Source organism: Cryptomeria japonica, chromosome 5, assembly GCF_030272615.1.
Source record: "Cryptomeria japonica chromosome 5, Sugi_1.0, whole genome shotgun sequence".
NCBI classification, from domain to species: Eukaryota; Viridiplantae; Streptophyta; class Pinopsida; order Cupressales; family Cupressaceae; genus Cryptomeria; species Cryptomeria japonica.
Window position 1 is genome coordinate 925086804 of NC_081409.1, and position 27659 is coordinate 925114462.

A 27659-nucleotide genomic window follows, 5' to 3' on the forward strand; every position below is an offset into this window, starting at 1 on the left:
GGGTATTAAACTAATATTGTAATATTGCTATAATGGTCAACTTAGTTGTTTGGTTTCTTTTTAGGAAGTTTCATTTTTGTCTTTCGTCATCTAGTTAGTTTTAGGAAGTTTCATGTTTGTCTTTCATTCTCGATCATTTCTTTTATAGAAACATTGTTTGTACTCTCTATTTAAGGAGTTTAGTCTCCTTTGTTTAATAATTCAATCATTTATCATTTCAATTCTAGTGTAAGAATAGATTTTAGTTTCCTTATTTGACTATTTGAGGAAGGGTGGTCCTAATAAGTTTTCTGCAGGTTTCCTAATAAGTTTTCTGCAGGTTTCTTGCATTTTCATATGAACTAGAAAATCACAAAATTTTGAGGGAAAATTTTAACTCGGGTAATTTTGTGCAATATTTTGTAAAATTGGGTGTTTGCAACATTCAAGTAATCCTAGTGGCATTTTCAAGTGTTCCATAACATTCAGAAGGCTGAAGGAATTCATATTTAGTTTTCACTTCACCAAAAGAAGACTGCAAATATTCAAAGAAAGATTGGACTTGATTTTTTTTGCATTAGATTTGTGTCTTTTGCGAGTCAAATAGAAAAACGATTTATGGGTTTTGCTCCTAAGGATTTCGTTACAAGGGTCAAAAACCCACCTAGATATCTGTTAGATTTTGCAGATACTAAGCAGATCTGGCAAAAAAAAGGGTCCAAAAAGGCATCCTACATCCATTTTTCAACAAGATTAAGGTTAAATTTACTTTGTTTTTTCATCTTCTACTTGCTAGAAAGAAAAATGCTTTCTAGGTTTTGTTTGTAGCATCAAAATATTTCTAGGTTTCTATTAATCTACATAGAGTGAATAGATTTTTCAAAAATCAAATTAAAAAAACCCTTTTTTGCTTATAAAACAATTCCTACAAGACAAATTCAGTTTTTCAAAAGTTCATATATTTTCCCTCAGGTGTCGAATTTCAGCAAACAAGATATCATTGGAAAGCTGAAGATGAGAACTTTCCATCCATGTTGGGCTTGATCAATTTTTTTATCATTCTTTACAAATATTTTAAGTTGAAGTCGGTGCTAAGCACAGCTACATAGCTAATTTTTCTAAGATTTGTGTTAGGTGTTGTACTTTTAGCCATTGTGGGCCTTGACACTATTGTAATTTGGGAAAAGCTTTGTAATTGCACTATATTATAATGTGTCAACATTGTAATATTTGGGGGAGGCATGATTTTTGAGACTAGTGAAAAAGGTGAAGGTGTATTGGTGTGCTTGTGTTTTCTTACTTTCCGCAATTTTTTCTACATTTTTGCATCATGGATCAAACAACAATTCTCATTCTAACTCCTTATAACTATTTCGAGTGGAAATCATGCATGGCAATCTACTTAAGAAAATCTAGTTTGCATACTATAACAATAGGATTGGAAATTAAACTTGCATTAGATACAAAAAAGCCTAAGTGGTTTGACAGATGTGATGAAGCATACAAAACTTTGTGTTTGTCCGTTTCTCTTGATTTACTCTTTCATATTGATTCCTTGAGTACTCCTAACGAAATCTAGACAAAGTTGGAAACTCTATTTGGAACTCAAGATTCAATGAGGGGTCAATGTTGGAAAATGAACTCATAAGTCTAAATCTGGGCAATTTTAACACAATCTAGGATTTCTTAACAAAATTGAAATTAGTAAGGCTACAGTGAAAACAATGTCGAATTGAAAAGAAAGATGAACAATTGATTCTTAGCATTCTCTCTAAGCTATGTTCTGAATATTCTATATTTGTTTCTACCTTCTATGCTACTGAGGGTGCACTTGGGACTCAATTTACCATGCCATTCTTAGATGATTTTAGTATTTCTCTCCAATCTAGATGAGCATGTCTAAATTCTCTAAGTCACATGTCTTGGTTGTGAACCAAGACACAAAAGAACAAAAAGCACAAAGTAGTAACAATAAGGATAAGAAACAAAAGAATAGCAATGAGAAGAAGGATCAAAAACCAGCTGCCAATGAGACCCAATCTTCTAATTGTGGCAAGCCTAAGCAAAAATATGTTTGAAGAAACAAATTGATCACTTGACACACATTCTTGAAAAGAATAATATCAGTGTTCTTGAATTGGTAAAACAAATTTCAAGTGAGGGGTATAACAAGGCTAAAGAAAACAAGGGGAAAAGAATGGGCTAGGCCCTTGTAGTGTTTCCTTCACTACCATCCACTTGGGTTCTTGATTCAGTTGCCTCACACCACATGGCTTCATCAAAAGATGAACTTGCACCTTTTGAGCCATGTTCCATGCCTTCTATTTTCATGCGTGATGACATTTCTGTTGAGGTGTGTGGGAAAGGGTTTGTTCATGTGGGGGATGGCACATTCCATGATGTTCTAAGTGTGCCCTTATTATCAACTAATCTCCTATGAATATATTAGATCACTCACACATGTCCAAGCAAGAAAATTGAGTTCTCTACTAAATCAGTGGGCATTTGTGAGTTGAACAATGATTCTACAATTGCAGGTGGGAGAGCAAATTATCAGCACAACTTTATATGTTTTCTCATTTTGTTCTTGATACTCCATCTGTTTTACTCAGTCCTAATGAAGTGAGTAATTTGTGGTGTCAATAGTATGGTCGCTCAAACTACCGCTACTTGCAGCAGCTCAATCACCATGACATGGTTATATAATTGCCTCATGTTAGCTTTCAGAATGGTGTTTGTCAGGGATGCATTCTTAGCGAACATCCAAAGGAGAAATTTGACAAAGGAAAAGCTTGGAGAACTTCACAGCTTTTGGAGTTGGTACACAGTCATATGGTTGGACCATTTCCACATCCATCTTTCAGTAGAACCTGATATGTTTTAACATTTATTGATGATTTTCCCAAATAAACCTTTGTATTATTTTCTCAAATAAAAATTTGAAGACTTCAATTCATTCTTGGATTCAAACCATTTGTAGAGAAACAATTTGATAAATCTATCAAAATTTTGCATATAGATAATAGGGGATTATGTCAACAAGTTTGAACAATTTTGTGTCTCTGAGGTCATTGACCTGCAGTATACAATTCCCTACAATCCTAAACAAAATGGAGTTGTAGAACAAAAAAATCAGTCCCCGAAAGAAATGGCCAACTATATGATACACTCCAAATCTTAGTCACCACCAAACTGGGCAGAAGCCATTAACTCTATGTGTGTGTTATATCAAGAACCAAGTACCTCACAAAGCTGTGAAGGGGGTTAACTCCCTTTGAAGCTTGGACTGGTCGAAAACCCTCAGCAATTTTGAGTGTTTGGTTATCATGCATGGGCCCACATTCCAATAGAGAAATGCACGGCCATGGATCTGCAAAGTAAGCCTTTCATATTTGCTAGATACCCAGACGATGCAAATGCTACAGGCTTCTTGATCCTACTACTCATGAGTTGTTCATTGAGAAGTGTTCATTTTGAGGAGACTCATGCTAGCTCTTCTTCTCATACTTCTCCATCCACTATCACTTTGGAGACATTGCATCATGATGATAGTTCTTCTAAGGATCTTAATCCTCTTGCTTTTGATCTAAGTCTTCTTTCTCCACTTCAAATGGTGACAGTGATGATGAGGATTCACATGCCTCCCTAAGTCATCATTCAAAGAATGATGATTCTCCTCCAAATACTCTAGTCTCAAGGCCTCATTGGGTTCATCAAACAGTAGAGTCAGCAGGTGATTGGGTTGGTGATCCTTCAAATGCAAGAAGAACAAGGTCATAGTTTTAGCAGGCTCCACATCTCTTCATTGCTTCAACTTCTAATCCACAGTCCTCTCAAGAAGTTGTAAGTATCCCTGAGTTGGATGCAACTATGTGGGAAGAGTTCAGTTCGTTGGAAAGGAACCACACTTAGGATCTTGTCCCTCTTCCTAAGGGAATAAAACTTGTTCAATGCAAGTGGATCTATCATGCAAAATTTGCTTCAAATGTATCCATTGATAATATAAGGCTCGATTGGTTGCTAAAGGACTCTTCCAAGTTCTTGGGATTGGCTACTCTGAGACTTTTGCACCAGTCGCCAAAATGGATTCCATCCAACTTGTTCTTGCTATTGCTGCAGCTCACGAATGGGAAATTCATCAAATGGATGTAAAGAGTACTTTTCTTCACAATGACCTTTAGGAGGAGATATACATGGAGCAACCACAAGGATTCATTCAGGATCTTTCACTTGTCATTTTTGGAAGTCTCTCTATGGCCTCAAATAGGCCCCTCGAGTTTGGTATGCCAAGATGGACTCTGTTGACGTGGGAAAAGTACTACTACTCTTTTTTGTCAACACAATAGAATATCAAGATTATCACATTCTCTCGAGTAAGGAAGTTTCTAATGCTACCAAGGACGATCATAAGAAAACAATTGCAAGGTTTTTACTGTCAGGTCTTGACTACGAGAATAACTCAGTAGTGATGTGTTTTGCTGGTAAATATGAGGGGACTTACGGATACAACAAGCTGGTCTACATTTGACGATGCCTTGGTTCTCGAACTGGGGAAAATAAAAGCAAAAGGGATAGGGTTTAGAAAACCTAAGGACAATGATAGTAACAATTAGTGTTGCAGGTAGATAGATTTCACATAAACAAACTCTTGCTTAGCCAGAGATATACTCACAACCCCACAAGAATAGTGCAAGCTCCAAGGGATAAAAGGATTTTCACACTATGGATATTCATTCAGGCACCCAATTCTGGCGCAACTTGAGAAAAATACCCACAGTTGAACTAACAACAATAATAGGGTTCAACTTCAGACTAACCATACACAGAGACCTACAATCAACAAGCCCTCCAACGATATGAACTTGAAATCAAATCAAATACCCTCAAATTTCACCATTATAATCATTGAACTCTAACTAACCAGATGAAGAGAACAAAATGGCAAACACCATACTTCAATGTTTATTTATTTGTTTCAACTACCATTACAACAATTTTTTGTTCAACAACTTCTACTCTATTCTACTTCTACTCCTAATCTGCAAACTGTCTAGCTATAAAAATCTAACCTTCTAACCCCTTACAAAGAGAGAGGCACTGACCTTTTATAGATTTTACATTTTGAACTAGTGGCCAGGATTTAATCCATCCAATGGCTCTGATCTACCTTCTAGAAGCTTGATAGCTTTAACCCATACCTAGTAACTCTTATAACTTCCCAACTATTTTCAACCACTTCTTTAGCTACCTCCAACTATTTTCAATCAACTTTGCAAATCAGGTCAAATTCAATTTGTTGTTATTCGGGCACAAGTAGTCATTTTTACAATAAAGTCCTTAGTTGGTCAAATTCAATTTGTTGTTATTTACAGTTGTGCATTTATGGTTTTGCACGTCTTGTAGCATTCTGTGTTTTGTCACTGTGTTCTTGGGTTCTTCTTGTGGACGTCTCCTGCTAGCGTGAAATTCATCCTTTGGGCCAGTTGGTGTTTCAAACGGTAGTGTTGTAGAGTCCGCTTTATCCCAAGCGTCTCCAGTTGGCCTCCTTTGTGTTATTGACCTGTAATGACAAGCTTGATTAGAATCAATTATCGTAAATTGTTTAAATGAGCAGAGTCAATATACTGAGTTAAATATTGTGGGGCCACAAATTTGCCTCTGGTTATAAATCCTGACCTTCAACCACTTGGAGACTTTGGTGTTGCGAAGGTTGGTAAAAAGACACTCATTTGCAAAAGTTGATTTAAAATTAGATATAAGTGCTCGAAACAAAGTTTGGTGAAACTTTCAGGAAATTGAATAATGATCTTCGTCTTTTCTTTTGCTATACAATCTCTGTGTTGTCCAGGTTTTCTTCAATTTGGTATTTTGTAAGACACTTTCAAGAGCTTTTGTCTTTTTAAAAGAAAATTGAATTTCACTTATTATTCTTGATCCTTTCTTATTATCTTGTTGGCAAGTTCAGGATATTTTTTGGCACTTTTAGGTGTAACAGGAATGATATTTAACTTCGCCCTTTATTTCGTTTGAGCCTGAGCTTTATATCTATTGTGACTCGTTATTGCATTTTGAGTTTATGCGTTTTAAAGCCTTTTGAAATAGAGAATTCAGTATTTCCATCAGCGTTTGATAGGTGACTCGAAAAAAATGACTTGGCTTTGACTAGCACTCTCTCTTCTTAAAAAAAAAAACCGAAATATATTTAATTCGCTTAAGCCCGATATATATATCTTTTTTGTTTTGACACCTTTCGGTGTTTTTTATTGGACCTAGAAGAGTGATTAAAAACAAATGATTTCCTTTAAAAAAAAGGAACGCCCAAGCCCAATATTATTATCGGTCTTTTCTATCAGCCTTATGAGGCGCAATTAAAAAAAGGGATCTCTGACTTGTTTCAAACTTATATTTCACGGGGTTTCCATCGGGCTTTATGAGTCGAAAACACTGTTCTCTTTTTTAAACGCCCGAGTTTGCTTTATGAATTTCAATCCATTAATAGCTTTGGTTTACGCCTTGGCTTTATGTGCTTTGCTTCGATTTTTACTTTGCCTATGACTTCTGGATTTTCACCGGTCTTTTCGTTAGCCTTTTCATTGATGAAGTGAAGACAGTAGTTTTGAAGGTGATGGAAAGGCACGATTTCAAAAAAAGGTTCGAACTTATTATTCGCTTTGATTCTGAACGCTATGGGCACTTTCATTTTCAAGATAATCTTCAGCTTTGTTCCATTTGTTTTGCTCTTAAAATACCTTAGACTTAGACATTTTCAGTTTGCTTGAGATTTTGAAAACCCGAGCTCATTGTATTTGCATTGTTTTTTAAACTTTAAGCACCTTCAGTGGGGTTGGATTTGGTATTTTGATCGGCCCTTCTCTCCTCCTCTCTCACGGGCAGGCTACAGGAGGGGGTGCCCGTCTAAAAAGACGGGGATGGGTGTGCAACGCACAACAGACTCCTTCCTTCTAATAATTGAATTCACTCATTTCCATTCTGATCCAAATGTCTACACATTTTGCAGCAAGATGATACTCTTACTTTTTTGGTTCTCTATGTTGATGACTTGTTGAGTGATCACTCATCCACCATTCACACAGTGAAAACTGCCCTTGATGATCGTTTCTTGATGTCAAACTTGGGCCTTTTGAACTACTTCTTTGGGATTAAGATCACCCACTCATCAGTATATTCCTTGCATGGCCTAAGCACGCTCTTGATATGCTCTCTCGATTTTGCATGGCTAACCGTAAGCCTACACTGACTCCATTTTTGTCTGGGATCAAACTTGAGGCTAAGTGTTCTTCACCTCTAGTGGATGGCACTTTGTATCAAAATCTTGTTGGAAGTCTCATATACTTGTCTCACACAAGACCTAACATTTCATATGTTGTAGGCATGGTCTCTCGATTCATGTAGGAGCCTCATTAGCCTATTTTATAGATCTTTTGTTAGGAGGTGTTTTATTAACTTCTAATGATTGCATATGTCTGCAAATATTGGAAGTCAAAATGTAAAATACATCACTTGTTGGATGCGAAGAGCCCAAGATGGAGGAAGATGCACCAAATCATGAAACATCCATCGATCTTCCAAAGGATGGGTCATTGCCATATGTGATTGAATTTTATAGCTATGTGGATGAGCATGCAATTGAGGAGAATATTTTGATTGATCCAAACTCAGGAATTTAAAGTCACGACTACAAGGATGGAAGTGTTGGGGATAACTCAACAATTTCTATTTCGGCAAATACTTCAGATGTATCGCTCCCTACTATGTCATTACAAGATTTTTTTCATTATGGAAGGCATTCTAAAAGGAGTGGTAGGATGAAGGATACAACTTTCACAATAGGGCACATAGATTCTTTGATTCAAGTTCAAAATTATTCTTGAATTTGGATCCAAGTGATCATTTGAGGTACAACAAGGATAAAGGCTTTTATGAGATCAATATCACTATATCTTGTGAATTCTTCATTCCATCATTTGGATAGAAAGAAATCTTATGAAGAATCATATAAGATATGTTATGAATTCTAACAAAGTTGTAAAGGATCAATGCTAACGGTGCATACATCACTCCTTGGATCCAAGTCCTACACTTGAAGATAAAGTAATGGATTATTGCCTAATGGAGATACTCATAGTTGTCAAGACAATGAGATTCTTGGTACTGAAAGGTGGTAAGCAAAATAGATGTCATTTTGATATTCAAGAATTTATGACCAAGTATGGTGTAGTATTTTTGGAATCAAGCTACAAACAAGTTTTCCACCCTTGGGTGTATGAAGGAGAATTCACAAAGGGTGACATACTATGAGTTGGCTTCACCATTCCTTGCACCACAAAGGCACAGCAGCTTGTCATCACATTAGGTAAACACAGGGGGTGATCACCTCTATGGTATGGGAGAGATCGCTGTGTAGTTGAAATCTAAGGACAAAGAGGTAGTACTTTGACTTGGCCAAGTGAACCGAGCACCAATTGATCACAACCACAACTTCATTCATAGGTGAGACACTTGATCATGATGGTATCTGGTCTATTTTGGATTAGCATAGCCTGGTGTTAGATGTTATACCTTTGGGATTTCCCCCAAGTAGAGGATTTCATCATGAGATTGAGAAGAGAAATGTTGAAGATACCTTTCCCATTGAAGAAGTAATTGGCACCAAAAAAGTGGCAGCAAAGGTGATTGCAGGAAAGAGCAAGTGAGATGTTGATGTCTTCTGCAAATATACACACAATGGATATCAAAATTGTGTTTTCACTTTTGCCCCAATGTTGAAGATAGTTGTGGATTCTCTAGATAACTTTGATAATAAGTCAATGATTTGTGTTGCCAAATTCCTCAAAGATTGCTTTCAAAGTGCGCAATCTTTGATTGAATAATGAATTGCTTCAATTGGGAATCATCTCTGCCTTTGGCTTCACCATATCCATACGCTTTCTCAAACAACACTAATGCAAATATATCTTGACATTAAAACTAGAATACCCAACAATGATATGATTAACCTCTGGGGGACAAGCCATTGTAAAATTGCGTAGGCAGAAAAGAGGCCAAAATTTGCAGATAAACATGAGCAGCAAAGTGCAAATTAGTTGCAACTAGGATGCACAATCTTTACTAGTCCAAAAGTACTAAGACAAGGTCATGCCGAATAGGAAAAGAATTTCATGGTATTCACAAAGGTCACAAGTTACAAAATTTGTGAATTTTTACAGCTAGAGGTAGGGCACACTAGAAAACAAACACATAGTTGCAATTTTTGGGCATTTATAGTCAATCTTAGGTATTTCTATTTTGTATCTACATTCAATTTCTTTTTGGGAGTTTTTCAAATATTTTTTGAAAAGTTTCAAGAAATTTTCTAATTTTCTAGGTCAAGTTCTAAAAAAGGAATTCAAAAAATATCTTGCAAAAATCCAAACCTTGTTAATGAAAAGTAAAGGGATTTTAAGTCTAAATAGACTTGGCTTAAGAGGATTAAAGTTCCAAAAAATTTATTTTCTAGGTCAAATTACAAATATTGTTAGCAGGGTTGAAAAACTTTTCAAGATCAATTTTTTCTTTCTCAAACAACTTACTTTTTTGTTTTCTGAAATCAACATAGATGTTTTCTAGGCCAAATCAAAGGGGTTTGACAAGGTTTGAAAACTTTCAAGAAAAGTTTTATTTTTGGGGTTGCTTGGAAAATGGCAAATACATAGAATCTAGTATTACAGAGGCCCAAATACACATTGGGGAAAATTATAATAACCAAAGTCACAAGATACTAGCTATCATTGACAATTGAGAATGTGATAGAATTCTATTAGACACTAAATCTAGGCCTACTATCCATCCAAGTGACTTTGATAAATGTCACAATTCTCAAGTTGTCAATCTTCTATGATTTAGTTTTTGAAGTTTGAAGTGTTACATCTAGACATACCCTATGGAATAGTTTGAAAGATGATTACCAAGACTTCGAGAAAAGCTATATCCTATATTTGAAGAATTTGTTATTTTCTACTCAATTGCATGAGGGATGAGGATTAGCTCACCATGGTCAAAAAACCGATGGATGAGAAATTTGCGATTGTTAAAATCATCAACAACTTATCAACTTCCTAGGAGACTTTTGTAGAATCTCTACACTCGTTGGCAAAAATCTAGACTTTGACCTTTGACAAGGCTAGTTCAAAATTGTTGCAAAAGGAACATCAACAAATCAACAAAAGAATACCAATAAAATTTTTTCTAGGAGTTCAGAAAGAGCACTTACTACACAATTTTAGGGTACACACCTCAATTCTCCTCTCACTTCACAACCACAAAGAAAGGTGTTGGTGTAAATTATGTCTCATAATTACACTTTACTTAAGTTGACTTAGGGTAATGCATTTCATAGTAGTTTGCATATGAGACACTTAGGGAAGTGTACACATAGGGAAGATGGTTGTACGAGAAATTCCACCTTTTGTGGTCTTATCTCGTTGTTACATTCCACCTTCGGTGGGTGATCCACCTCTTGTGGAATACTTTATTATTTCTCCTATCTACCGCTACCTACCCTTGTATCTCATTAAGCCACATGTCGTGATTGTGTGCTCTCATGCCTTGCCTTTATAAGACTCCTCAATTGCATTGTACATAATAATCAAATCCAATCAATCAACTTAGTTAGTAGGGTATTTTGCATCTTGAAAGGAATACAGTTTATTCTTGTCACATATTTTGTTCTCTCTTGTTTGTGCTATCAATTGGACTCTAGATCTTGGCAAATTCTCTCATGGTATCAAAGCCATCGGAGTGCCATTGGTTTGCCATTTGAGAAAAATTTGATGTAATTTGGGGTTTTGAATCTTGGAGCTTTCTATTGCAGGTTATTATTGGAGCTTGTTGGGTCGAATCTAAGGTTACCATTAGATTGAGGAGGTTCGAGAAAGTCAGAATCGCCTTTTGTTTTGTCCAAATCTGACACCGGAGGCCAAATCTAGAGCCATTTGAAGGTGGAGGTTGATGACCTATCTCAAGAGCGATCTGCAATTTTGGAGTGCTTTGGGTCAAATCCGCCACCGCCATCGTGCTTAGAAGGCCCAAAAACCCCAAGATCGCCTATCCATTTGTGCAAATCGGCCTTCGTCACTCCAAGTTGAAAAAAACCCCTCCCTTGGTCGCTGGTATGGTCACAAATGTAGGTCCAGTCATCATTAGTTAGGTACAGGTTATTTTTTAATATTTTCGTTTTTTTAATTTTAAAAAAAAATTATTAAATTAAAAATCAAAATCAAAACATATTCATACAAGGGCTTTAAATATTTTTTTAAAATAAGTTTTTTTAATTAGAACTTTTTTAATATATGGTGTTTTAAAAAAAAAATTTAAAAATCTTTTAAATTAATTAAAATTTTATTAAAAACAGTTTTTTGAATAGAATCTTTTTAATAATGTTTTTTTTCTTTATTAAGTTTTTTAATATTGAAAAATTATATTTTTCTTTATTATTATTAATAAAGTTTTTAATCTAAACATGTTTTTTTTTTATAGAAATTGGATTGAATACCCTTGTATCTCATTGAGCCACATGTCATGATTGTGTGCTCTCATGCCTTGCCTTTATAAGCAGGCTCATTTACATTGTATGTAATAATCAAATCCAATCAATCAACTCAGTTAGTAGGGTATTTTGCATCTTGATAGGAATACAATTTATTCTTGTCACATATTTTGTTCTCTCTTGTTTGTGCTATCAATTGGACTCTAGATCTTGGCAAATTCTCACACAAGGTACAATGCTTCCATGGCCAATAACTTACATCTACACATACCCTATGGGTTAATATGAAAAATGAATATCAAGACTCTAAGAAAAGCAATCTTATATTTGAAAAATTTATTAATTTCTACTAAAATGCTTGAGGAGGGATCTTAATCAAAGCATCTTCTAAAAATCAAAGATCTTAGGGATCAACTCATCGCGATCAACAAACCAATGGATGAGGAAGTTATGGTTGCTCTAATCATGGACAATCTATCATCCTTTTATGTAGTTTTGTGGAATTTCTAAACTTCCTGGCAAAAAGTTAGACTGAGACTTTTGACAAGGTCATTCATACTTGTTGCAAAAGGAACAGTGACAAGAGAATATGAGTAAAGTTTCCTTTGAGAGCTCAAAAAGTGCACTTGTTGTACAATTTCAAGGTACACACCTCAATTCTCCTTCTCCCACTTCACAACCACAAAGAAAGGTGCAATGCTTCTATTTCCTATCAAGATGTGAATCAACATTTGTACGTCACATGCCACACTCCTTAAAAGGGTCATTATGTTAAGTGTCCCCTAATTACGACAATCATTTGCGCACCCTCGATAACTTTCTGTGTAGAAAATACTTTGAAAATGATTGATAGAGGAGTGAACCCTATTCTAGTTAAGCCCACCCCAAGCAAACATTGTTTGCTTTATAGTTAGGGTAGGCACCTCCAATGGGAAGGTCCCAACCAAACACTACCAAGGAAGATCGTGAGGAGGATTATGCATTTATAAGAAAAAAGAATAAAAATTTGAAAATGTAAGAATGTAATGCATGAAATTCAAGCATTTTTTGAAGCGTTTGAAGGACTTATGAAGGTTGGTTAAAAGCAATAAAATTATGAAAAATGGCATGTGCCATAAATGTTTGTGTGGTCTCAAAGGCTTTAAATTGGGCTTGGTGGCAAGGGCTCCATCCTGCAGCCCCACCTTGTATTGCAATACGGAATACATGAGGGGTTTTTCCCCTGAACCCCACGAGGGGTGTTGCCCCTAGACCTCATAGGCCACGAGGGGCACGTTCTGAAAGGCATACATGCTAGATGGAAAAGCAACAATTTTTTATTCTTTCATCTTTTTCCCCAAGTAATTGCGTTACATTAATAATTCTGGTATGTTGAGTCAAACCCTATCCTACATAATGCTCCTATGATTGTAAATAACATGCTAGCTGAAAATTGTTCGCTCCTCCATTCATTATGAATCCTCATCTGTAGATCTACGAGCACTTCTTCTTCTGGTATCAACTCTCCATTCTGACTCATTATGTTGCAAGAGGCCTTCTCATAGTGGGAAACAACACCTTGGAATACTTCAACTCGCAATCTCATTGCATCATCAATCTCCTCAATGAGGGATTTGAGAACAAGGGCTTTATTCTCCAGAAGTTCTTCAAATTCCAAGTACATGACCCTGGAAGGAATAATGGCATGCTCCTGAAGAACACTCAACTATTCTTGGGGCATTGTGCGCCAAATTGTCAAACTACCTTCAACCCTTTCCAAATTCTGTTTGAAAGTCTCGAAAGCGTGATTCAATTTTTCTTCAATGGTCTCCAAGTTAGACATCATTTGGAAAATGTCTTTCAGCACTTGTGCACACAGATCATGAAGTTGATCCACCCAACAATCCAACGCTTGTACTTTCTGAGCAGCTCTTTCAACTCCCCAAATTGATTCTTGTGAATCGGAAGAACTTTTAGGATTACTCCCTTCACCAGCAGGTTTTGTAATTTTATGAGCAACTGCAACAAGTTGCCTATTCTCCTCTTCTAGCTTGTCTTTCTTTGCTAGAAGTGCATCATACCATTGAACTAGTGAGGCTATGGATTGTTGGGCATCATGTTTGACCACTTCATGCATTTGTTTACCCAATTCTATCCTTGTAACCCTGTAATCAGCAGCTTGCATTTCTTCACATGGCTTATCCGCAAGGGGCTCAACAATTTCTGCCACTTTCATCTTATTGCTGTCAACAGTTACTCTTGAGATTGTCTTGGCCTTTTTAGCAACCTTGGGCCTAGACTGCTTGAGTTGCTCATAATCAAAGACATCAGAAAAGATTTCCTGCTTCTTCCTCTTTGGGGTAAAAGAACTAAGTCATGGAGGTAAAACAACTAGTTCTCCTCTAGTAGCTGCTGAAGGTGAAGGAGAAGCAGTTTCTGTTTGAACAATCGTGGTCACCCTGGGAGGAGTATCTGTTTGGATGGTGACCATGGTTTGCTTAGTAACCAAAGGGCATGAAGATTGCCTCATAAATTCTTCAAAGCCAGAAGTAGAGGTATCAATCTCTGACAAATGGATACATGCAAGAGTATCCTTAGGAATTTCCAGCAAACTCTCTTGTTGATGATCAAGAGGCAGCTCAACTGCTGAAATAGGAATGGCATTCTGAGGAGACTCTTCCACTATTATGTCCGGAGGAGAAAGAGGCATCTCCATGGAAACTGAGTAAGGAATCTCATCAGGTGAGTCTAAATCTAGTGACTTAGGAGCATCATCTGATTGTTGTCCTTCTTTTGGATTATCAGAATCGATCACATGAACATGAAGCCGAGACTTTTCCTTTCCACGAACTGTCGCCTCCTCAGGAGGAAGCACTATTGCCCGACTAACCCGCAATTTGATCCTAGTGCCTGAAGATGATGCACCTTCCTTGTTGTCAATTTGAATCTCAGACTTACGTCCAAGAGGCCCCATAGAGTCATCTTCTTTCCCAACCTTGATCTTGATGAGTCTAACACCATTACCTTTGAGCCAAGTGTTGGTGTTAGCTAAGATAGGATAAAATCTTTCAAGAATGGACGTGCATTCTTTATGCAACCATTGGATTAAAGGAAGTGATGCTTCTTCAACTCTTCGTGAGACATACTCTAGATCGAGCACATTCCCATCATCAATCATTCCTTGCGGAATGTCCACTAGGTTCAGATCAATAACCTGCTCAACAGTAAGCCTACAGTAGTCCATCTTGAGAACCTCCATTTCCGTACGAAGATCTACCCAGATATCCTCAATACGATGCACGTGCACGAAGGACTTTTTGATCTTTTCCTTCATACCCCGGTAATCAAAATCTGCCCTGGACTTAAACCTTTTGAGTTTAATCTCTTGCATCTCAATCTCCATAGCTTTGGCTTTGACGGATGTGACAAGAGAATACCGGCCAATTTTCAATGGGTTTGTTGTAGAAATCCCCATTCCGACCTTATGTCTGACAGATTGATGAGCGTGCACAGCCATGATTTGTCTTCCCAACTCCATAAGAATGATCTTATCGGTCGGGTATCTAGGGAGCATGTATGGCTGCCCACTGTAGCATCCGACTCTCACATAAGTGAAAGTTGGGAATTGGAGAAACAAGCACCCATACTCATTGACTCTTTCCCATGCTTCATCTGACACCCTTATGTTCTTTAGAGTTTTGTCAAACTGGCACATGAAGTAACCAAAGAATGCATCTTGAACTCTTCTGAAATGTAATCTATTAGGTCTCAAAGGCAGCTTATCATAATATTCCCACACAGGTATAAGCGAGCGATCACCCTTGGTAGAAAGACCAGGGAAATGTCTGAGTGACGCTGCCAAATACACTAAGTATGAATTCATGTAGAAATTCATGGTAATAGGGACTGCTGCAAGTTGCTCGCACAAAGCATCACTGATAATCTCTCCCCATGATATATGATGTGACTGCCTTATGAACATGATAAACTGATACATCCAGGGCTCAAAAACATTAGAGTGTTCAAGACCCATCATCCTGCTGAGGAGAGTAATGATGTCTCCAATTTCCCACTTAAAGTCACAACGATACAACTTAGCCCATCTTGTGAAGGCGGCTCGTGGCTCATGAATCCACCTGTTACTATGACGTTTGCAATCCTCTTCCCTCTTGACATAGTACTCAGCTGCACTATCCTTTGAAATTTCCATCTAAACAAGTGTTGGTGGTATTCTGAAGACCTTCTCAATAGTATCCGCATCAAGGCGGATTATTGCCTCACCATCACCATTTCTAATGGTTCTCATCTCCTTGTCAAAGTGATGGGCACAAGCGAGAACAAATTCAAGTTCTAGGGCAGCCACTGGAAAAGAAGATGCATAATGAATGTGGCTGTCCAACAGCCGCTGCATATTGCTATCCTGCGGATCCTCCACCCTCTTAATGAATTGTGACATGTCAACATGCCCTGTCTCCATGTCCTTGATGCGATCCAAAGGAGAGGAAACTTGCGAAGGTGAAACTTCATTCTGGTACTTGTCATATTTATATTTCATCTTCTTCGGAATGGGAGATGATGGCAAATCTAACATTGGAAGATAACCTGATATGCTGCGATGAAGACTTAAAAGTGTTAAGGCAACATCATAATCAGTTGCTACTAACATTTTTCCTTTTTTGAATGGGAAGAACTCCAGCCCTTGCACCTCACGACTTTGTGAGAGAAAAATGGGAAATAAATGGGAATGCTAGAATTTTGACTTTGACCAATTCGGATCTTGGGGAAAATTTTACAAGTATACAAGTGGGGAATAACAAACATGTAATCAGATTCTTCAAACCCGAATGCAAGTATACTTGTAAAACGGAAAATGGAGAAATGAGTGAAAAATGAGAATTAAACTTGTGGGAAATGACGTGAACGAAAAGTACGGATATAGGCAATATGGATGGGTAAAAATGGGAAGGTTTTGGGAATGTCATTTTCAAAAAAATGGGAAGAACTTTGAACATGCAATTCGGTTCTAAAAACCCGATTTTGGAAGGATGGGTGTTTTTCATCTTTGCAACTTGGAATTTCAACAAAAGATGGTTAAATTCTTATAACCATAAGGGAAGATCAATTATTTTCATCCAACTTGTAATCGGGATTTAAAATCCCGAATACAAGTAAAGAGGGAAAATGGGGAAGAACAATGCAATTCACAAATCGCTTTACAAAGGGGAAAATCTCTCTCACAAAAACCGATTCTGGGGCAAAACCATTACAAATTTACAACTAGAATGGAAAAACAAGAAAACCAGAAAATGAAACAAGAAGAAAAGAAAACATACCTTGTTTCAATTCGAAATGCCTCTTCAAAAGATGAACAATCTTTGATTGAAGAAGACAACCCCTTAAGTAAGCAATAAACAAACTTGAAAACCCTAGCCACGTTTTTGAAAAACGTCTTCAGCAGCTAAAACGTGGTACAAGATGCAAGGAAAAAGGCACAAGAACCGGTCAAATCTCCATCAAACCCCAACGCCTAGGTATAACAAGCAAAAACGACTTGGGAGAAAAAAGGTTCGTGGCGTTTTGAAAGAGAAAATCATGGTATTCACCAAACACGTGTTTGCTGTTCTATACCAAAAAAACAGCAATCATGACCTCCAAATGGCATGATATGTGTTTGAAAATGCATAAAAATAGGGAGGAATTCAAAACGCCTTCTACCTCCAAAGATTTCTCCACAAAAAATTACTTGAAATTCTCAACAAAATCGCCTTCCTTGGCTGGTCGGGTTTTTGAAAATAAAGAACAAGTTCGATTTTGCATGTAATAGTGAAAATCGGGTTTTGAAGTTCATATTACATGTTTAAAATTTCACTTTTCTCTTCACAAGGCAAAATAGGGTTTTTGAGACTCAATAGCAAGTTTAAAATGCCTTCATTTTCTCTTTATGGAGCAAATTGGGTTTTTAAAACTCAATTGCAAGTTTAAAAATGTCACTTTTCTCCATTCTAAGCAAAATCGGGTTTTTGAGAGAAAAATACAAGTTATAATAACTTGTAAAGGGAAAATAAAATCCCTTAAACAAGTTTTAATAAAATCCCCATTACAAGTAAAAACACTAAAATAGGAATTTTATAAAAAGAATTACAAGTGACTTTTTAAATATGCAATTTAAAATTAACTTGTAACTTATCCAAAAAATCCCTATTATGACTTAAAAAGCCAAAAAGCAACAAGGGGGAAATAAAAAGTAAGTTACAAGTTCTTTTTTCAAAAAGTGCACTTGTAATTAGCTAAAAATTTCCCTACAAAGACTAAAACAAAGAAAATCATAAAAACTTGCAATTTAGGGAAAATTTCCCACCTGCAGTCAGGGAGAAAAAACCTGAAATTGAAGGAAAGACATAGCAAACGAACCTAGAATGCGATGAAAATTGAAACGTGGTTCGAGGATGGACTAAGGATTAAGCCAGCCCAAGGGCGAAGCAAAATTCTGACTCGAGAAGCGTGCCGTAGAGTAAAATTTTCATTTTTGACAAAAATTTTATGTAATGGTCCTTTATTTTTTAAAACAAAAATGAGGACAACACTCCCAGCAAAGAATTGTTCCAATTGTGCATAAGATTTCAAGATTACGTTCGGGTAGAACATGCAACAGATCGAGAGATCTGGAAGGATTACTTGCAAAAAGAAGTTGAATTTTTGGAGAAAAAGTCTACCTCGGGGAAAGAAAAAGTGCTTTCTTGAATATATTTGTTTCTTTTAAAATTCTAACTGCACTTTTTCAGCATAAAGTTTTTTTCCAACTACCAAAGTCATTGAAAATTTTGAGCTCCGTGCAAGTGCACTTTTTGGAGCAACTTTATGTTTGGTAGTTGGTAGTTATTAGTTAGTTGATGGTTGGTGATGATATTTTGTTATCCATTAATGGGTATGGGCAGCCATGTTTTATAGGATGAATCTGGGCCACTTGTAAGATTAGATCCTGGCCATTCATCCATTTTTGAAAGTCTATATAAGGGATGGTTTCTCCCTTATTTGTGGTAAGAAATCTTGGATTGTTGTAGAAACTCTGCAAAAATACATTCAAACTTAATGAAGATTAAAGTTGTTATTGTTTCATGTGAGTGCATGGTCTATTTCTTTACTCTTTGAATTTATGTTATGCATTTTGTTTTACAAAATAATATGTGCAAGTTGATATCTGATAGAAATCTTAGTTCATACCATTAAGGATTGGTTGATTGCCAGTTCCTCTGCATGGTTAGTCTGAACTCACTAGTATGCTTAGTTCGGTTATTAAACATGGAATGTATGAATGTCTTAAATTCAGCGTTATGTTTGATAGCATGAAAATGTGTTTCCCCTTTGGAGATTACATCAATTTTATCTAGTTGTGTGAATTGCTGGCAAAATAAAATTTGATTATTGCAAGGTTTCTATCTATCAGCTTGAATGTGTTATTTTTAGGCAGAAGTAGTTAGCATCCTCCTTCCCCTTTTATCTCTTTTTTCCTTTTTTTTTTTTTAAATCTGAAAGTTTAAGTCCGAACAGCGTCATGTCAAATATAAATTTGATGAAATCAAAATTGTAGAATCTTAGGGAACCCGTGCGAACAAAACCGATTCTGTCTAACCGTAAGTCACCTTTGTGTTTCCAACAAAACACATCAAACTGTTGAGCTATCCTGCAGCCATGGCCTGACAGTTGAAACCTTGAGGTCGTCCCCATTGATCAACTAAAACAGCATTAGGAATTTCCTTATTTCAAGAGACGATAGGATACTCAGCATTCTATTCTGCGTTGACCGGAGAGAGTTGTAGCGATACGACTTTAGCCACGTCAACACTCACCTTATTGGCAAAAAATGGTGAGATCAATTAATGAGGCTCCAAAGGGGTTCAAGGGCCTAGGTTATGAGAAGGTGCGTACTTCCTTATTGGAGAAAGAGGTGAAACATGTAGAGGACTCCTTGAAGCCCATCAGGGATTCATAGATTGAAATTGGGATGTCCATCATATTTGATGGATGGAAAGATGCAAGAAATCGCCCATTGATCAACGTTGTTGCAGTGTCCCCTAAAGGAGCAATGTTTTTGAGAGCAATGGATTGTGAAGGGAAGGTGAAGGACAGTCCATTCATTGCTAATATTCTTTTCCAAGCCATTTAGGAAGTTGGCCCTCAAAATGTTGTTCAAGTGGTAGCAAAAAATGCCAAAAATTGCAAGGCAGCTGGATTATTGGTTTAGGAGCAGTATCAACTCATGTTTTGGACACCTTGCTCGGTCCACTCACTCAACCTAATGCTGCAAAAAATTGGCAAAAATGTTGATCGGATCAAAGAGATGTATGTTAAGGCCGAGGAAATCCAAATGTTTATCATTAAACACCATGTCACAAGGCATATTTAGGCAATTCTCAAGATTGGAGTTGTTGAAGGTAAGTTAATTTTAAATTTAGTTAAATAATAAAAATGTTTAGTAAACCTTTTAATTTAATTTTAATTTTAATTTTTTCTTATTTTGATTTTGAAATAGATTGTTGAGATCCATTTTGCTTCCAACACATTTGTGTTGTGACGACTTGTGAAGGTTCATGAGGCACTAGTTAGCATGGTAATCAGCCCTAATTGGAGCATATGGAAGCAATCTAGCACTACAAGGGCAGAGAACATTAGGAAAATGATACTAGATGACTCTTGGTGGGATGGTGTTGAGTACCTCCTGAAGTTCACTGAGCCTATATTGAGCATGATCCATTAAACTAACATGGATAAGCCTTGTTTGGGTGAGGTATATGATGGCATCGACACAATGATTGAGAGGATTAAAGTTGTCATAAATGCAAAAGAGAGTGATCCAGAAGAAAAAAAAATCCAACAAATCATTGTGGAGAGATGGAACAAAATGACCACTCCATTGCATTTCCTTGCCTTTGTATTTAGCCCGATGTATTATTGTCAGCAAATCCTTCAAGAGAATGACACAAGAGTTGCCCCTTCTAGAGATCCCAAAGTTGCTCAAGGGTACAAGGAAGCCATTCGTAGACTCTTTCCCCAAGACCTACGGCCCAAGGTTGTTGTTTTTTTGTGTAACTAGGATAGGAAAATAAAAAGGATTCGGATTGCCTTAAGGCATCATCCGAATCCTTATAGGGTCGGTCCCTTCTTCATTAAGGAGGCGTGTAAATAGGGCTGGGCCCTATCTATGTGCACAAATTAGGATAGGGCTGGGCCCTTTCTCTTCCACACGCCAAGCAAGGTCAAACGTGTGAGATTGTAGCATCTACCTTAGCACCTAGGATAGGGCTGAACCCAAATAAATCATGGAGTGAGATATAGGGCCGACCCTATCTTGCACATATAACGTGGGAAAAGTACAAAGACTTTAGCACCAAAAGGTGCCTTATTGGGCCGACCCAATAAGGCACCAATCCTCATTTATAAAAGCTACATAAAATGCATCTTGATAAAATTATCATATATGCGAATCAGATCTGCAATAACAGTGCGAAATATATCTGCTCTCCTTGGTGTGAAGATACCTGATCTATGGATGTGACTCTGCTCTGAGTGATGCGAACTTAAGTCTATTGTTCATGCTAAAGAAGGTACGGTTATGCTGATTACAAAAAGGTCATTTGAAGCTGAAGATATCTGCACATGTATTCAGCCTGAGATAAGTGTTGTAGACTGCAATTTTATTCATAATGAATAATCAGATCTGAGGATCTGTTGTTGCTGGGTTTTTCCTCCAAGAGGGAGGTTTTCCCAAGGTAGACTTCTGTTGTGTGCCCTTTCTATTTGTGTGCTTTGATTCTTGTGACTGTGCATTATTATTTCCTGCTCATTAGTGTTAATCTGATCACGAAAACTAACAAAGGTGAGGACTGAACTCATGAGTTTTTCAAGCACAAATGATTGTGGTCTTGAAGCTCTTTGGGACAAGAATAAGGTTCCTGCTCATAGTTGGTGGTACTCCCATGGAGAAGTATACCAGAACCTACAACCTCTTGCCATCAAAGTTTTATTGCAAGTTCTTACACTCTTAGTTTTTTAAAAAAATCTTCTATCTTGCTTATATTTTAAATTTTAATTTATCTCTTAACTCTCTTATTTCAAAATCTTGATAGGTTGCTAGTTTATCTTCATCCAAGAGGAATTGGAGCACATACTCCTTCATCCACTCAATAAAGTGCAATAGACTACACTCCAAAAAGGCAGAGGACTTGGTCTTTGTACATTCAAACTTGTGGCTTATCACACACAAAGAAAATGCCTACAAAGAAGGGGAGACAAAGCAGTGGGATATCTATCCAAAACATGCCGAGTTGGATGAGTGAATTGCCCGCCTTGATGCACTTGGAGTCGATGACATTGATGACCATGAGCTACCTACTGATCATGAGATTGGCTATGCTAGTACCACTGCCAATGCTACTGCCAGTGCCAGTGCCAGTGCCAATGCTAGTGCCACTCCAAGTGGCACTATTTGTGGTTCTTCTAATCTACCACAACATATGGAGGATGATGATGATATTTTTGATGACCCATATGATATTTGATCAGTGATGGCTGATTGTTGTAGCTTGACATTATTATTTTTGAACGAAAGCATTAATATGGTGGTGTATTTACTGTTTTGCTATGTTATTTGAACTAACATATATAATGGTGTATTTTGCTATGTTATTTGACTATTAGCATAGTGGTGTATTTTGAACTTAACTACTGCTGCAAATATGTATATGTTTTTTTTTTTATATGTTTTTGTACTAACGAACCCAGAACCCCAAAACAAATTTTGCTGAACCTGCGAACCCAAATCTCAAACCTGAACCCAAGCCCGATCTGGGACCAGCAACATAGGTCTAAGCCCTTCACAACATTGAATTAAGATGGCAATCATGAGAAGCAGATTCTGCATAGAGATGCCAAGTTTAGGCTGCCTAAGAAGCCAGAGCAGCAAGCTGAACTTTCTGGACAAATGAAGTAAGTGAAGAACAATAGGATTTGGAGAAATAAGATTATAACTCTCTAGTGTCTCATTAAGAGATTTTTCCTGTTTAGGAGAATAGAGAGGTTGTCGACTAGCTTCTTGTTATCAAAATGAATCACACCGTCCAACAGACTAATATTGATACTCATCTCAGTGGCAAGAGCGAAAGTAAGAATTCATTGTACTACAGGAATATGCAAAGGAGAAGGTTTGTCCAGGTTATGAAGCCCTTACTGATGCTGAAGTTGGTCAAGCGTGGCATAGTTGCCTTGCAGATAGAATACAATTGAACTGAGTTTATAATTCATAACCTACATATATATCAGGTTTACGGCTCAGAATAGATTTCAAGTGAGAGTTTGTCTTGAAAATCCTTAAGATTTAATTGGTTTTTACAATGGGAACAGTTTCGGTGGAAATTGCACTACCACAAACGGAATAGATGTTTTGATGACCAACAAAACAGAACAACAAACAAGATAGCACACAGGGAGCAATAAGTTTCGTAAGTTTTTAATAGAGATCTCATTATATCAGATATTCAAAATAGACACATTCTCATGATGTTGGCATAGGTGTGTTATGCTGAAAAGTTTAAGCCAGTAACACAAAAGTGTGCATCTAAAATTAACAACTAGATCAAATTCTCTTAGGTATCTATGAGCTGAATATTTATATTTAACCTCCCATACATGTTATTATCTATCCAGACCCTTCCCAGAAATCTAAATTATTCCCATTATGGGCAAGATTCAAGCTACATAAGGAGGCCTCTTAAGCTGTTGCAGATAATTAACAAGGGAAGACATTGCATATCTTGAAAGATGGACATTAGATATTTCAAAATTTTAATTTGAACCAAATATGAGGAACCAATGACAAGAGGTTATAAATGCACGTGACTTCAACCGGCCATTATGCCACTACTCGACACAATCCCAGAGCTACAAAAATGCTATCTCTGCTATGCTATCTACTCCAATCTTTTCGCTCAAAAGGCGCGAAGATACTCACCAGGGCAGAATGAGCTGTAAGAAATGGTACAATCCTTAACCACAGCTGCCACAGCATATCAGGACTCCATAGTGACGGAGGTGTTGTGCTAATTTCCCAAATCATGCGAGGAAATGTCAAGTTCGCAAAATTCGACATGTTAAAAATTTGTAAAATCTAAAAATATTATCCTGACAAATTCAATTGCCGTTCACAGGACCACTAACTGAAAATGCAACTACTATAAATAGGTGTTTAAAGCCAAAATTACTTGGATTACAAGGATTGCATAGATGCTCTTAAACATTTTAAATACTGATATAAGGCTTTTACATACAGGTGACATTGGATTTTATCAAACTGGAAGAAAAAAAGAGCTAAAGAGGTTTAACAATGCGTATACCTTTAAGCGGATTTTTGTCGCAGATGACCAAAACTGATTTGCATATTTAAAAGTGGGTTCCGAAAACGTCTTCGGTTATTTTTACTTACTGGGAGCAAGAGATTTGGGTGCACTGTAGTCCAAAAGAAACCCGCCATTATCGAAGTGTTTGGAATATACAAAACTTCGAGTACTTAGCTTCCTCTGCAGTTTTGTGTACTCCATGCATTTAGAAGGGAATTTGAGGTGGCATCAAGTTTAATCTTTAATCTTTGCTTTATAGGAAAACATACGTGGGCTATCCTTTATTTCGCCTATGGGATTTCATAGAATCTTTAGGCTATGGTCGCATTAAGGTTTCTGCATACAAAAGATTTAGGGGCGTCAGTCAAGAAAATTTAGGAGACTTTTAATATTAGGTAGTTTTAGCATTATTACAATTTTTGTAGGTTTTATTTGATAGTATTATGAGCTTTTTTTTGTCATCATAAGTTTCTAATTTATTTTATTATAAGTTTTTTCATTTAATGAGATCTATGACTCTATAATTATAGATTCGGAAGACCCGCATCTTAATTTTAAGGTTGGTTTAGATTAGTCTTGTTCAATTTATAATGTTAGCTAGAGGTAGCATATGTTGCATGAAATAGTTGTGTAGTAGTCAATTAAAAGGAATGTTGTATGAACTAGCTAGTCCCTTCTATTAGTGAAAACTCTTTTCAAGCATTTTTATATTTTCATCACTATCAAATTAATAGTTCAAATTATAATTTGTTACTTCACTTGGTCATATGTGAAGTGCTTGTTAAACATAGTGCAAAAATCAATATCATTTCATTAATATATGAATGTTGATGAAGGCCTTTTTATTGTAATGAAGTATTGACTAGAGGAAAGACTACGATATGAATCTCGAGCTCATTTTAGCATTGGCATGTCATATTTTATCTTGTTGAGTAATACAAGGTAAAGTATGTTAGGAAAATTATACTAAAACTTGAATCTTGTTCATCTAATTAGATCACACCAATACTCAATGAACTTCTTGCTTCATTAAGTGGTGCAAGGAGTACATATTAAATGTATAGAGAGGATTTCTACTTTAAGTGTAAAAATTCATCGTCATTCACCAACATCCCCCTAGATTGTTTCAAAAGGAACAAGGTGTGAAAATGGATCAAAATGTAATTGAAAACAAGTTTTTATTTAGTCTTGAAGTTGTGATTAAAGACAAAATGTGTAGATGTGTTGAAGGAAAGAGGAATATTCAACATGTCATGAAGGAAACTCGTTCATAAAGACTTCAAAATTCTTTATCACAATGCATTTTTATTTGTTGGATGGAAAGGCCTTTATTTGATGAATAAACTTTATCATGATAACATCTTAATTAGTATTTGATTATTAGTATTTTATTAATAGTATTTTAAGTAAGAATACTATTATGAATTGAATATTAATTAATATTATTTTATTTAAACTAAATTAGTTAAATATAGTTGTTAGCTAGGGACCATTTCACACACTATTGGTTGGATTTATCATTTTATTATTGTTTGACTTGCTTGTCTTGTTAAATTACATTGTGATATCTTGTGATGAGGCTTGTATTTGGTTGCATAAGCCTAGTTTTGGGTATATTAGTATGTATGTTAGAAAAAATGCTTTAATCACCATGAAGATTTCTATTATTTTTTTTTAGCTTACTTGTCAAATTACCCCTCCCTATGACCTTAACTTCATCTCAATTCATAACTTAGTAAAGTATTATATAAAAATATTTTTGATTAATACTAATAAAGATGTGACCTATCGACAAGCTAGACATTTAAATAAAATCTTCTTGACTTTAAATAAGTTAAAAGAGTGATAATTAATTTTCCCTTCTATTTCATCCTCTATCCATGAATGGTTTATACCTTCATACTGGATTATAATGTCATGTTTATTTTTTATCCTCTGCTTTTATGATTATTAATTAATTAGAATTAATTTTTTTTAAGATCTAAAAAATACTCTAAACTTCAAATAAGACAATTCTTTACATAATGCCTATATTTTTGTATGCCTTAATATGTTTGTTATTGGCATTGTATTTCTAACTATGCATGATGGGAGGAAAGGTTGTACTTGTGTCTATTAAATATCAAGTGTTTATAAATGTTTTAGCTTCACTTTTTTTATTAACAAATATAGTTGTGATTTTTAAATATGTTGAGCATTAAAGATTGTTGGTTATATATTTTATTTCATGTATCATGCTAGTCATGGATAATTTGCAATGGATGTGATGATTTGATATCATGTTGTGATTTATATCATGTTGGGTAACTTATGCTACTTTAACTATTATTATGCAGAGCAGATATGCTTGATGTTTGACTTAAGTGTGCATGTATAAGTTTCTTCCCCAACAATGACCTTATTTATTAGAGATTGCCCTCTTTTGGTTAAACTTGTGAGTGAGCATCTATCTCAATCAATTTCAGTGTGAAATGGATCTTGTGATTCCCTTTTTGAATACAATTTTAAATTGATGGTGATTTTAAAGTTTGGTTATTGTGTGAACCCATAAAGTGTTGGTCATTTGGTGGAATTGATTATGTGTTGCATTGATGTTTTGTCAATGATGTCAACACTAGTTGTTTGGATGCTTTACCGACACACTTTTGGTTCCAGTAGGCTGAGTGGTTTTTGGTTAACTTGGATCCGGCATGATCTAATTAACTCTGGTATAATCTAGTGATGGAATTGGCTTGTTCATAATGCATATACTCATATTTGGTCAATTGGTTTCAGTCTGGTGATTGATGTTATCCTACTTACACAGAAGATTGATTTCTGGTTCCGGTGAGGGTTTCACCAGCAGATCTTTTGGTGGAGATCTTTCATGCATTGCATAATTGGTGTTGGTGCAACTTCTGATGGAGTTTCAGGATGATGTTGGTAATCTTGTTCGAGACTTGGCGTTTGGAGATCATTGCTGAAGTGTGTGGACCTATACTTGGTCCCGGTTGATCTAGGTTATGGACCGACATTAATGTAGCGTGTGGACAGGAATTATTGTTGTATTTTTGGGATGTCTTATGTGTTGGATATTATTTGTTTTAGTCTAAGGCCGACATGGTTTGTAATAATGTAATTGGTTTATTGTCTGGTAGCCAACCTGATTGTTTATGGTCGAGGGTTTGTATAAATAAGATGTAAGATCTCATTGTAGATCATCATGGTTATTGTAAGAGGTCATGGTCAAGGAATCTAATGTGCGAATATTGTAATATCATTCAAAGAGAGGAGTTGGTCAATCAATGGGGATCGAATTGGGTTTGTAAGAGGATTTAGTCCTCTGATATTGAGCTTAATCGGAACTGTACTCAGGCATAGGAGATGTTATCTTTTGCAGTTCAACACTTCTCTGGATTGTAGTCTGGATTTGTATGTAGTTAGTGAGACTCCTTTTGTGATGAGCATTGTGCTCTGGGTTGTTGGCCTCCCTACAAGTGCAGGCCCCTTCATTGTAAATTCACATACTTACTGCAGAAGTATTATCTGACTGTGGGTAGGCTTCCCACCATGGTTTTTCCCTTTACCGGGTTTTCCACATACAAATCTTGGTGTTGTGTGGATGCCTTTTATTTTGTGATTATTGTCTATGCTTAATTGGATTAACTGCTATTTTGGTATTATTGTTTTGAATTGATAATGCTTTCGGTAATCTGTGACAACTGATTCACACCCCCCCCCCCTCTCAATTGTCTTTCGGTTATTTGAACTGTCTAGCAATTGGTATC

General features: G+C 36.3%; 1 protein-coding gene across 2 annotated transcripts in view; it reads right to left on the bottom strand.

The window, feature by feature from the left end:
* Positions 1-24118, bottom strand: part of LOC131066262 (HVA22-like protein k) — a 131973-nt gene extending 107855 nt beyond the window's left edge. The window contains exons 1-2 of one of the 2 annotated variants that reach the window (XM_058000990.2): positions 23890-24118; positions 23508-23595 (exon numbers count right to left, since the gene is read on the bottom strand). In XM_058000990.2, coding sequence (XP_057856973.2) covers positions 23508-23564 — 57 coding nt within the window. In that variant the 5' untranslated portion in view covers positions 23565-23595; positions 23890-24118. Of the gene's footprint in view, positions 1-23507; positions 23826-23889 lie in introns of those variants that run through there. The other variant, XM_058000989.2, reaches the window with a different exon arrangement.
* Between the last annotated feature and the right edge of the window lie 3541 nt (positions 24119-27659).